We start from the raw sequence: 13,161 nt of genomic DNA, 5'->3' as shown, positions 1-13,161 counted from the left end.
CTTCATGGACACAGCATGCGTGTAGTGAGTACAGCAAGGCAGAGAGAAATCAGGAGACTAGGGACGCATTGCCAAGTGATAATATCTTCCTACTGGGCAGGACTTGGGGTGTGCAAAGGTGTGCATGAGTACTGCAAAAGCAGTTCGAAGAGCAGAGAGGTGGGGCCAGAATAAATATGTTGTAGAAAGACAGTCATCAGGGAGGAAATGAGGATTCCTAGCCAGAATGCCTGAGGGCTTCCCTGCCTACCACAGCCCTCTGTGTTCTTAAAGCCTCCTGTGTCAACAGAGGCCAGACTCTGGGTTCCCCCACAGCCTGTCTGTGTCTGTCCTCTGCAAAGCCATGTGGCTCTACCTGGCAGTTTTCGTGGGCCTGTACTACCTTCTGCATTGGTACCGGGAGAGGCAGGTGCTGAGCCACCTGAGAGATAAGTATGTGTTCATCACAGGCTGTGACTCTGGCTTCGGGAAACTGCTGGCCAGACAGCTGGACGCACGAGGCTTGCGGGTGCTGGCTGCGTGTCTGACAGAGAAAGGAGCTGAGCAGCTGAGGGGCCAGACTTCAGACAGGCTGGAGATGGTGACCCTGGATGTCACCAAGACAGAGAGTGTTGCTGCAGCCGCCCAGTGGGTGAAGGAACACGTAGGGGAAAGAGGTAACCACCCAGATTTCTCAAGTCTGTCTGTGTCTTCCCTCTGTTTGAAGGGACCACCTCCTGTCTGCTCCCTGGGAAGATTTCTACAGTGTCTTTCCAGGTTGAAGTGACAGTAGCTTTCTAGTATTTCTCACTAATCAGGCTGGCCTGAGCCCCATCTCTTTCCAATCCTTAACCTATCCCGACATTGGAGGTGTATAGTCTTGGGGAGAGTTTGCCCTAATGAGATTTTCTCTCCAGAATTCCTCTCTATCCTCTCCCTCCTGTCTAAGCAGAAGTCATGGATTGTTTGATGCTGAGAGCCTGGGTTAGAGATCTGGAGACTTGCTGGAGCATGGTTGAGAAGGGAGCACGGGGCTGCAAGGTTGCACGGAGGCTGTAGCTGTGCTGGAGCCAGGCTTGTGTTCCCAGCACTTTACCTTGTTCTTGCTAGGGCCTATCAGCATCCGCCAAGAGCTACAACTATCTCCATCTTCAGAGGAGGGTATCAGCATAAAGACTGCTTAAGGAAGGCAGAACTAGTAAGGGATTACTTTTTCTTTCTTTCTTCTTTTCACTACACTAATTCATCTGTCTTATTACAGGGGAAGAAAGAAACATGGATTTATTGTAACAATAAATACAGAATATGATTTTTGTAGAAAATACTGAAAAGAATAAAAATGAAAACAAGGGGCGGAGCAAGATGGCCGAATAGGAACAGCTCCAGTCTCCAACTCCCAGCGCGAGCGACACAGAAGACCGGTGATTTCTGCATTTTCAACTGAGGTACTGGGTTCATCTCACTGGGGAGTGCCGGACGATCGGTGCTGGTCAGCTGCTGCAGCCCGACCAGCGAGAGCTGAAGCAGGGCGAGGCATTGCCTCACCTGGGAAGCGCAAGGGGGAAGGGAATCCCTTTTCCTAGCCAGGGGAACTGAGACACACAACACCTGGAAAATCGGGTAACTCCCACCCCAATACTGCGCTTTAAGCAAACAGGCACACCAGGAGATCATATCCCACACCTGGCCGGGAGGGTCCCACACCCATGGAGCCTCCCTCATTGCTAGCACAGCAGTCTGTGATCTACCGGCAAGGCAGCAGCGAGGCTGGGGGAGGGGCGCCCGCCATTGCTGAGGCTTAAGTAGGTAAACAAAGCTGCTGGGAAGCTCGAACTGGGTGGAGCTCACAGCAGCTCAAGGAAACCTGCCTGTCTCTGTAGACTCCACCTCTGGGGACAGGGCAATAACAAACACAGCCGAAACCTCTGCAGACGGAAAGGACTCTGTCTGACAGCTTTGAAGAGAGCAGCGGATCTCCCAACACGGAGGTTGAGATCTGAGAAGGGACAGACTCCCTGCTCAAGTGGGTCCCTGACCCCTGAGTAGCCTAACTGGGAGACATCCCCCACTAGGGGCAGTCTGACACCCCACACCTCACAGGGTGGAGTACACCCCTGAGAGGAAGCTTCCAAAGCAAGAATCAGACAGGTACACTCGCTGTTCAGAAATATTCTATCTTCTGCAGCCTCTGCTGCTGATACCCAGGCAAACAGGGTCTGGAGTGGACCTCAAGCAATCTCCAACAGACCTACAGCTGAGGGTCCTGACTGTTAGAAGGAAAACTATCAAGCAGAAAGGACACCTACACCAAAACCCCATCAGTACATCACCATCATCAAGACCAGAGGCAGATAAAACCACAAAGATGGGGAAAAAGCAGGGCAGAAAAGCTGGAAATTCAAAAAATAAGAGCGCATCTCCCCCGGCAAAGGAGCGCAGCTCATCGCCAGCAACGGATCAAAGCTGGACAGAGAATGACTTTGACGAGATGAGAGAAGAAGGCTTCAGTCCATCAAACTTCTCAGAGCTAAAGGAGGAATTACGTACCCAGCGCAAAGAAACTAAAAATCTTGAAAAAAAAGTGGAAGAATTGATGGCTAGAGTAATTAATGCAGAGAAGGTCATAAACGAAATGAAAGAGATGAAAACCATGACACGAGAAATACGTGACAAATGCACAAGCTTCAGTAACCAACTCGATCAACTGGAAGAAAGAGTATCTGCGATTGAGGATCAAATGAATGAAATGAAGCGAGAAGAGAAACCAAAAGAAAAAAGAAGAAAAAGAAATGAACAAAGCCTGCAAGAAGTATGGGATTATGTAAAAAGACCAAATCTACGTCTGATTGGGGTGCCTGAAAGTGAGGGGGAAAATGGAACCAAGTTGGAAAACACTCTTCAGGATATCATCCAGGAGAACTTCCCCAACCTAGTAGGGCAGGCCAACATTCAAATCCAGGAAATACAGAGAACGCCACAAAGATACTCCTCGAGAAGAGCAACTCCAAGACACATAATTGCCAGATTCACCAAAGTTGAAATGAAGGAAAAAATCTTAAGGGCAGCCAGAGAGAAAGGTCGGGTTACCCACAAAGGGAAGCCCATCAGACTAACAGCAGATCTCTCGGCAGAAACTCTCCAAGCCAGAAGAGAGTGGGGGCCAATATTCAACATTCTTAAAGAAAAGAATTTTAAACCCAGAATTTCATATCCAGCCAAACTAAGTTTCATAAGTGAAGGAGAAATAAAATCCTTTACAGATAAGCAAATACTTAGAGATTTTGTCACCACTAGGCCTGCCTTACAAGAGACCCTGAAGGAAGCACTAAACATGGAAAGGAACAACCGGTACCAGCCATTGCAAAAACATGCCAAAATGTAAAGACCATCAAGGCTAGGAAGAAACTGCATCAACTAATGAGCAAAATAACCAGTTAATATCATAATGGCAGGCTCAAGTTCACACATAACAATCTTAACCTTAAATGTAAATGGACTAAATGCTCCAATTAAAAGACACAGACTGGCAAACTGGATAAAGAGTTAAGACCCATCAGTCTGCTGTATTCAGGAGACCCATCTCACACGCAGAGACATACATAGGCTCAAAATAAAGGGATGGAGGAAGATTTACCAAGCAAATGGAGAACAAAAAAAAGCGGGGGTTGCAATACTGGTCTCTGATAAAACAGACTTTAAACCATCAAAGATCAAAAGAGACAAAGAAGGCCATTACATAATGGTAAAGGGATCAATTCAACAGGAAGAGCTAACTATCCTAAATATATATGCACCCAATACAGGAGCACCCAGATTCATAAAGCAAGTCCTTAGAGACTTACAAAGAGACTTAGACTCCCATACAATAATAATGGGAGACTTCAACACTCCACTGTCAACATTAGACAGATCAACGAGACAGAAAGTTAACAAGGATATCCAGGAATTGAACTCATCTCTGCAGCAAGCAGACCTAATAGACATCTATAGAACTCTCCACCCCAAATCAACAGAATATACATTCTTCTCAGCACCACATCGCACTTACTCCAAAATCGACCACGTAATTGGAAGTAAAGCACTCCTCAGCAAATGTACAAGAACAGAAATTATAACAAACTGTCTCTCAGACCACAGTGCAATCAAACTAGAACTCAGGACTAAGAAACTCAATCAAAACCGCTCAACTACATGGAAACTGAACAACCTGCTCCTGAATGACTACTGGGTACATAATGAAATGAAGGCAGAAATAAAGATGTTCTTTGAAACCAATGAGAACAAAGATACAACATACCAGAATCTCTGGGACACATTTAAAGCAGTGTGTAGAGGGAAATTTATAGCACTAAATGCCCACAAGAGAAAGCAGGAAAGATCTAAAATTGACACTCTAACATCGCAATTAAAAGAACTAGAGAAGCAAGAGCAAACACATTCGAAAGCTAGCAGAAGGCAAGAAATAACTAAGATCAGAGCAGAACTGAAGGAGATAGAGACACAAAAAACTCTCCAAAAAATCAATGAATCCAGGAGTTGGTTTTTTGAAAAGATCAACAAAATTGACAGACCACTAGCAAGACTAATAAAGAAGAAAAGAGAGAAGAATCAAATCCACTCAATTAAAAATGATAAAGGGGATATCACCACCGACCCCACAGAAATACAAACTACCATCAGAGAATACTATAAACACCTCTACGCAAATAAACTGGGAAATCTAGAAGAAATGGATAATTACCTGGACACTTACACTCTTCCAAGACTAAACCAGGAAGAAGTTGAATCCCTGAATAGACCAATAGTAGGCTCTGAAATTGAGGCAATAATTAATAGCCTACCAACCAAAAAAAGTCCAGGACCAGATGGATTCACAGCTGAATTCTACCAGAGGTACAAGGAGGAGTTGGTACCATTCCTTCTGAAACTATTCCAATCAATAGAAAAAGAGGGAATCCTCCCTAACTCATTTTATGAGACCAACATCATCCTGATACCAAAGCCTGGCAGAGACACAACAAAAAAAGAGAATTTTAGACCAATATCCCTGATGAACATCGATGCAAAAATCCTCAATAAAATACTGGCAAACCGGATTCAGCAACACATCAAAAAGCTTATCCACCATGATCAAGTGGGCTTCATCCCTGGGATGCAAGGCTGGTTCAACATTCGCAAATCAATAAACATAATCCAGCATATAAACAGAACCAAAGACAAGAACCACATGATTATCTCAATAGATGCAGAAAAGGCTTTTGACAAAATTCAACAGCCCTTCATGCTAAAAACGCTCAATAAATTCGGTATTGATGGAATGTACCTCAAAATAATAAGAGCTATTTATGACAAACCCACAGCCAATATCATACTGAATGGGCAAAAACTGGAAAAATTCCCTTTGAAAACTGGCACAAGACAGGGATGCCCTCTCTCACCACTCCTATTCAACATAGTGCTGGAAGTTCTGGCTAGGGCAATTAGGCAAGAGAAAGAAATCAAGGGTATTCAGTTAGGAAAAGAAGAAGTCAAACTCTCCCTGTTTGCAGATGACATGATTGTATATTTAGAAAACCCCATTGTCTCAGCCCAAAATCTCCTTAAGCTGATAAGCAACTTCAGCAAAGTCTCAGGATACAAAATTGATGTGCAAAAATCACAAGCATTCTTATACATCAGTAACAGACAAACAGAGAGCCAAATCAGGAATGAACTTCCATTCACAATTGCTTCAAAGAGAATAAAATACCTAGGAATCCAACTTACAAGGGATGTAAAGGACCTCTTCAAGGAGAACTACAAACCACTGCTCAGTGAAATAAAAGAGGACACAAACAAATGGAAGAACATACCATGCTCATGGATAGGAAGAATCAATATCGTGAAAATGGCCATACTGCCCAAGGTAATTTATAGATTCAATGCCATCCCCATCAAGCTACCAATGAGTTTCTTCACAGAATTGGAAAAAACTGCTTTAAAGTTCATATGGAACCAAAAAAGAGCCCGCATCTCCAAGACAATCCTAAGTCAAAAGAACAAAGCTGGAGGCATCACGCTACCTGACTTCAAACTATACTACAAGGCTACAGTAACCAAAACAGCATGGTACTGGTACCAAAACAGAGATATAGACCAATGGAACAGAACAGAGTCCTCAGAAATAATACCACACATCTACAGCCATCTGATCTTTGACAAACCTGAGAGAAACAAGAAATGGGGAAAGGATTCCCTATTTAATAAATGGTGCTGGGAAAATTGGCTAGCCATAAGTAGAAAGCTGAAACTGGATCCTTTCCTTACTCCTTATACGAAAATTAATTCAAGATGGATTAGAGACTTAAATGTTAGACCTAATACCATAAAAATCCTAGAGGAAAACCTAGGTAGTACCATTCAGGACATAGGCATGGGCAAAGACTTCATGTCTAAAACACCAAAAGCAATGGCAGCAAAAGCCAAAATTGACAAATGGGATCTCATTAAACTAAAGAGCTTCTGCACAGCAAAAGAAACTACCATCAGAGTGAACAGGCAACCTACAGAATGGGAGAAAATTTTTGCAATCTACTCATCTGACAAAGGGCTAATATCCAGAACCTACAAAGAACTCAAACAAATTTACAAGAAAAAAACAAACAACCCCATCAAAAAGTGGGCAAAGGATATGAACAGACATTTCTCAAAAGAAGACATTCATACAGCCAACAGACACATGAAAAAATGCTCATCATCACTGGCCATCAGAGAAATGCAAATCAAAACCACAATGAGATACCATCTCACACCAGTTAGAATGGCGATCATTAAAAAGTCAGGAAACAACAGGTGCTGGAGAGGATGTGGAGAAATAGGAACACTTTTACACTGTTGGTGGGATTGTAAACTAGTTCAACCATTATGGAAAACAGTATGGCGATTCCTCAAGGATCTAGAACTAGATGTACCATATGACCCAGCCATCCCATTACTGGGTATATACCCAAAGGATTATAAATTATGCTGCTATAAAGACACATGCACATGTATGTTTATTGCAGCACTATTCACAATAGCAAAGCCTTGGAATCAACCCAAATGTCCATCAGTGACAGATTGGATTAAGAAAATGTGGCACATATACACCATGGAATACTATGCAGCCATCAAAAAGGATGAGTTTGTGTCCTTTGTAGGGACATGGATGCAGCTGGAAACCATCATTCTTAGCAAACTATCACAAGAACAGAAAACCAAATACCGCATGTTCTCACTCATAGGTGGGAACTGAACAATGAGATCACTTGGACTCAGGAAGGGGAACATCACACACAGGGGCCTATCATGGGGAGGGGGAGGAGGGAGGGATTGCATTGGGAGTTATACCTGATGTAAATGACGAGTTGATGGGTGCAGCACACCAACATGGCACAAGTATACATATGTAACAAACCTGCACGTTATGCACATGTACCCTACAACTTAAAGTATAATAATAATAAATTAATTAAAAAAAAAAATGAAAACAAAAGTTTCCCTGAAATTGTCATCCACATGGAAGTCCTTTTTACAATTATATATATTTAGGATTTTATATTTTGTTCTTAGTTCTCTGGAGAAGATGAACATTTTCTGACCATAATGACCGTTTTTATAAAATTGTATTTAATTATTTAGAGTACTGTATCCTTCCAATAGCCTTACCTATGTAATCCATACTGAGTGGTTGAATATGAAATTCCTTCCTGCTTTTTATCATCATAAATGTCATCTTGGTGGACTTTTATTGGCCAGCATCTCTGTAAGTGTGAGTATTGATTGGATTCTTAAAACTGAGATGTCTGGGTGGAGGAATCTGCATTTGCATCAGGGCAGGGCCTGTTATTGACCAGGGGATGGATTCTTATGCCTAGGCCAACCCTTCCAGATCAACAACTGCCACTCCTGCCCGGACTCAAGGGACCCTGTGCTCCTGCCCCCTGGTTCTGTGGGTTGAAAACTCTATTGACTTGAAGTCTTGGGGATTGTGTATTTGCATCTTCCAGAGAGATTTTCCCAGAGCTGAGTGAACTTGGGACTGATGGAAGGATGAAGAGTGGGCTTCTGATGCAGTAGGAGGAGAGGGTGACATTTTCTGGGGCAGAGGGTGGAGTCTGTGTACTGAATGGGGTGATGCAACCTCGCCTTCTTCCCAAAGCCTGTGCATTGGAATTCCCCAGTGCTTTCTATAAAAATGTTACTGGATATTGATGCAGGATGTTTCAAGACCAGTGCCCTGAGATCAAACACAGGATGTTCTCCAAGTTCCCCCAAGCCTAGGATTTCAGGTCTGTCTTTTTCTGTCTTTCCTCTCTCCCTCACTCTCCCCCTCTCATGTCTCTTATTCCATGAACAGATGGTTGCGGAACACTCACTATATAAGCTGTTAGCATACCTGAAAATGCAGGTGAATGTCTGTAACATCGACAGCATTCATGTTTAACTAACCAAACATTGGTCTTCATGTTTCCAGACATGGACAATAGTTCTTTAACATGATTTCATGCAATCCTTACATAGGGATAATAGCTTATTGTCTTTCAGGCAGTGGACTGGGCCCTGAAGAGTAAATGAAGAAAGAACTGGGTTCTGTGGCCCACCAGCTGCTGAATGTCCAGCCCCCACCCCTGCAGATACTGTGGTGCTTGTTTTACCCTCCTTCCCATCCCACACCTGTCATTCTGCCTTCACTTTATTGGGATGTGAGTTGCATCCTAACTGTCCACCTGCACAGGCACAACACAGTGATGCTCTCTCATCTTCCCACTGTCCCAGGACTCTGGGGCCTGGTGAATAATGCTGGCATCTCCTTGCCTGTGGCCCCCAATGAGTTGCTGACCAAGCAGGACTTTGTGACTGTACTGGACGTGAACTTGTTGGGGGTGATCGACGTGACTCTGAGCCTGCTGCCCTTAGTGAGGAAGGCCAGGGGCCGTGTGGTCAATGTCTCCAGTATCTGTGGCCGGGTGTCACTTTTTGGTGGAGGCTATTGCATCTCCAAGTACGGCGTGGAAGCCTTCTCTGACTCCCTCAGGTATGGGTCTGGGACGGGGCCCGCCCTAGTCTTCCTGCTCCTGTGTTTGTGGGGAAGTCTTTTCCAGGGAGTTCCTTGAATCCCAGCCTGTAAGGCCCTTTCATGAGATCCCTCTCTGTCTTCATGTGGGGCACCCTCATCTTCCGCTTTCTGGATTGGGCTGGCCATTCACTGGGAAGCACCTTCCTGAGTGCTGGGTGGCAGGAGGGGCCTCAGGTCAGAGAGTTTCTTGAATGATACCTCTTCCCTGGATGGATCTCCTGGTCAGAAACTGCCAGAGGCAGAATTGGACCTGGAGCTTTGGCTTCTGATCCTGCCAAGAGGAACACAGTACTGAGGTACCCAAGCCCAGGATGGGGAATACTGTGTATCAATGACTAATCCCAGGGAAGGACCCTAAACACTTCTTCCCATTGCACCTTGGTATTGGAGCCACAAAGGTAGGCCAGGCAGTCAGCACTGGATGGAAGAATGCTTTGCACCCTAGAGAAGGAGCAGAGAAAGATCAGTACAACAGTGTGTGTTGGTCCCCTGGCCAGGGAGGCTTTCCCGGCAGCTGACAATGGGCATGTGGCTTGCTCACACCCCTCTCTTGCTGTAGTAGATGGACCCCGACCCCTCCTACCTGGAATCTGAAATACTTGTAAAGCTGGGGCATGCCTTAGTGCCACAGAGACACACATGCTCATGCAGATGCAGGAGCACTCACTGAGTCAGAAACAGGGAAAGATATTTCCACACCAGGAGATGGGTGCCTGGCTTTGGGGCTCTTCCTCTCTAGGGAGAGAAATGCTTCAAGCGCTGAGGCCATTCCTTCATGGCTCTCTGGAACCCAAAGACAGCATGCAGAAGATGGTCTTTCCCAGCAGAATTCATGTCCAGAGCCCCTTTGACAATGGGTAGAGCATCTGAGTCCACACAACAGACGCTTTAGGCCCTCGTCTAAGTGGACAAAACTTCGTCCTTAATCAACAACAAGGTTTTGTCTGTGACCTGAAACTTGATACCTGAGAGAGGGACAAGAGATCTAGAATCAACTGCCAACGCTTATAAGGTTGGTTACCAAGTCAACCTTGCTGGCCATGGTACCCACCTGAGTTGGGGAGAGTCGTGGAGATTCTGTCTGAGCTGGGGATTGAGAACTCCACCTGGCAGCCTGGTAAGGAAGGCTGCGAAGGGTTCCTGGATGAAGGAATGCCATCAGCCCAGGCCCAGGGTGAGCATTAGTGACCTGCATGTACTGCAGAGTCCTCTTGTGGTGAAGGTCAAGGCCAGGCCTGGTGGGGGATGCTGGGCAGGTGGGCATAGGTGGGCTCCTTGATGGCCTGTGGGTCCTGAACAGGAGCTGTGCTTTATGCTGTTGGGAGTGGAACCCCCCAAAAAAGGGATTTGCTCCTTGGTCTAATCAGCTTCTAGACACCCACTGACTGCAGGAAGCCCAGTGGCTGAAAGTGGGGAGCCAGACTGAAGACAGATGCTTCTTAGAGGACAGCTGCCATCACCCAGCTCAGAGGCCAGGGAGATTCCTGGGGCAGGAAGAGGAGGGAGGGGACTGAGGACTGGAGAGGAGGCAAAATGTGGGAATTCTGGTGATCCATTGTATGTGAAGGACATAGGAGGAGACAGCACTAAGGTGCTGCCTTGCTTTGGAATTGGTAGGATTTAGAGCTAGTAAGCTCAGGTATGTGAAATATCGAACCCCGATACAAAGGCAGCACCACCATCATCATTATGACCCCTTGATTTCTGGAAATTAAATATTCCAAGCTTTCTATCTCACCCGTTGTCCTCATATGTTGTGCTATCATAGTTTTACTTTTATTGTTTGTGTTTTACCTTCCATAAACCCTGAAGTCTTTCCCCTCTGCTTCTCTTTCTTGCAGGAGGGAACTCTCCTACTTTGGGGTGAAGGTGGCTATGATTGAGCCTGGCTATTTCAAGACTGCTTTGACCAGTAAGGAGAGATTCTTAAAGAGCTTCCTGGAGATTTGGGACCAGTCCAGTCCAGAAGTCAAGGAGGTCTGCAGCGAGAAGATTCTTACAGTCTGTGAGTAAACTGTGGACGGTAGGGAGAGAAGCAAACCCTCGTGTGGAATCGCTGGTCTACCGTTGGTGTCTGAAGGTCATTAGAGTTTGATCTCCAGGCTCTCCCTTCCCCACAAAGTGGAGACCTTTAGCCCCATTTCCATGATGGGTGCTGTGTGGTCAACTGGTCATAAAAGCAAGTGTCCAGGCTTCTCAGAACTTGGGACCAGTGTCTATCTGAACCCATCATTATTGAGGAGCAAAGTGAAGCCAGAAAGGGAAGACATTGGTGACTGATAACAAGCTGGCGTGAGAGACAGCTCGTTTTTATGTGTTGAGACTTCTACTGTGGGTGGAGACCATCATTTATGCAGTCCAGATATTCCCGAAGAGAGAAACATGACTTAGTGTGGAACACTTGTTACTTTCCCATGGATGGGCTCCAACTCAGGGAATTTGGATAAAAGAGACTTGGGGCATTGCTTGACTGGGGGTTGTGGGGTGGCATGAGTTTTTAGACCCTTTCCACTCTAAGTTGAATCCAAAGCAGGAGCGGTTACAGGTGGAAATATAAATGGATCATTTCTCATGTTTAACAGATAAGAAATTTGCTGAACAATTGGAACAGAAGTACACACAGGATTTGTCCTTGGTGACCAACTGCATGGAGCATACGCTGATTGCCTGCCACCCCCGCACTCACTACTCAGCCGGCTGGGATGCTAAGCTTCTCTACCTCCCCATGAGCTACATGCCCACCTTCCTGGTGGATGCCATTATCTACTGGGATTCTGCAAACCCGGCCAAGGCTCTATGAAGCCAAGCCTCGGGTGCATGGTTGCATGGATTTGGGGTGTGCTATGAGGGGTGGTGTATCCTTGGGAGAGAAATAAAGTGGAGGGAGGGAGATGTCAGGTCAGTAGGGCACCGATCTCACCTCTTTCATTACCTCCTGGCCATGATTCTTCTAGGAGATAATTCTGCTCTCTGGAGATGTTGGTAGGAAAGTTCAAGTTATGCAGCTGAGAAGCAGGGACCAAGTAGGGCTCCTGGGTGCATTGTCACCTTGGGTGTCCACTTCAATGTACAAGTCTCTTGTGCCATCCTTAGGCAACAACTGGGGTGGGTGTGAGCAGGTGGAAGGAGCCTCAGCCTATGCCATTACCTCCTGCTTCCTTATCAGGCTGTGTGTTAATTCTGGGCCAGTCTGGGCCATGGGGTGGAAATGGCCTGGGGGACATGAGAGCACCCCTTCGTTGAAGATCCCTGTACATGGGGTGTTGGAACCTGGAGCGCAACCATTATGCAGCCCTGTAGGCCTTAGTAGTCATCCCAGCAGCAGTGGCTGAGAGGTGGTGGTCTCAGTAGGGATCTGTACAGAGGGCAAATAAACAAGTTTTCTATTTATCTGGAAAGCATGGACTTCCTTTGACTCTTTTGATGTTGAAAAGTTGATAGTTTCACCCATGTGCAGTGATTTGAATGTTCTTATGAAGCTCCTCTTGGATACCAGACACACGAGATTGCAATCCCTCTCTGAGCCTGCGTTCCCTCCTTTGCTCAGTACCTAGAATCACTCCATCCAGAAAACCAGGTCACTGTCAGCATCTCTAGGACTATAAGTCAAAGGCAGAAAAGAGTGAGCAGGATTAGATCTCCTCCTAATATTGGAATTCTCTGCTAGAAGGAGAACAAGATCCCAACGGGGAAGTCTGATCTTAGAGGCAAAGAAAGGGGACAGAGGGAAATGGGGATGGGAACCCCCAAGCTGCTGGGAGGGAGGAATGGAGTGACTTACACAAGCGGATATCAGAGTTTTTACACTTTCACTCCTGAAGATGCCCGTTCCCTGGATTTGTATGACCTTGGGGAGCAGTGGCAGGAAGAGGCAGGTGCCTTCCTGAACATCAGGGGATGAGAGGCTGACCTGAGAATGAATTTGAAGAGAGAAGTTGGACTATCCCTGCCCTCTCCCATCCCTTCTTGCCACCAAGGTGAGGGGCAATTGTTTTCTTTCCAGGAGTTCTGTAGTAGCCTGGGGTCACAGAAACAGACCCAAGGACAAGCCAGCAAGGTGACCTCAACAGCTGTATTGACAGGCA

At 45.8% G+C, this 13,161-nt stretch overlaps 1 protein-coding gene across 2 annotated transcripts; it reads left to right on the top strand.

Annotated features, from left to right (window-relative positions):
- Positions 1-211: 211 nt before the first annotated feature.
- On the top strand, positions 212-12,474 carry LOC713738 (retinol dehydrogenase 16). 2 transcript variants are annotated; one of them, XM_028829633.2, is made up of 4 exons: positions 212-656; positions 8,776-9,034; positions 10,918-11,081; positions 11,659-12,474. In XM_028829633.2, exons 1-4 carry the CDS (start codon positions 344-346, stop codon positions 11,874-11,876), a joined length of 954 nt encoding a protein of 317 aa, XP_028685466.2. In that variant the 5' UTR covers positions 212-343; the 3' UTR covers positions 11,877-12,474. The 2 variants fall into 2 exon arrangements, with proteins under 2 accessions (XP_028685466.2, XP_077810702.1); XM_077954576.1 differs by lacking the exon at positions 212-656 and adding an exon at positions 1,288-1,424 and having other exon boundaries at positions 8,545-9,034.
- The last annotated feature ends 687 nt before the right edge of the window (positions 12,475-13,161 follow it).

This window comes from Macaca mulatta, chromosome 11, assembly GCF_049350105.2.
Source record: "Macaca mulatta isolate MMU2019108-1 chromosome 11, T2T-MMU8v2.0, whole genome shotgun sequence".
Lineage (NCBI taxonomy): Eukaryota > Metazoa > Chordata > Mammalia > Primates > Cercopithecidae > Macaca > Macaca mulatta.
This window is presented reverse-complemented; position numbering and strand designations above follow the sequence as displayed.

Coding starts and splice junctions, on each gene's coding strand:
- LOC713738 (XM_028829633.2), top strand. CDS start 344: ATGTGGCTCTACCTGGCAGTTTTCGTGGGCCTGTACTACCTTCTGCAT. Junction 657..8,775: donor GGAACACGTAGGGGAAAGAG/GTAACCACCCAG, acceptor CCACTGTCCCAG/GACTCTGGGGCCTGGTGAAT. Junction 9,035..10,917: donor GCCTTCTCTGACTCCCTCAG/GTATGGGTCTGG, acceptor TCTTTCTTGCAG/GAGGGAACTCTCCTACTTTG.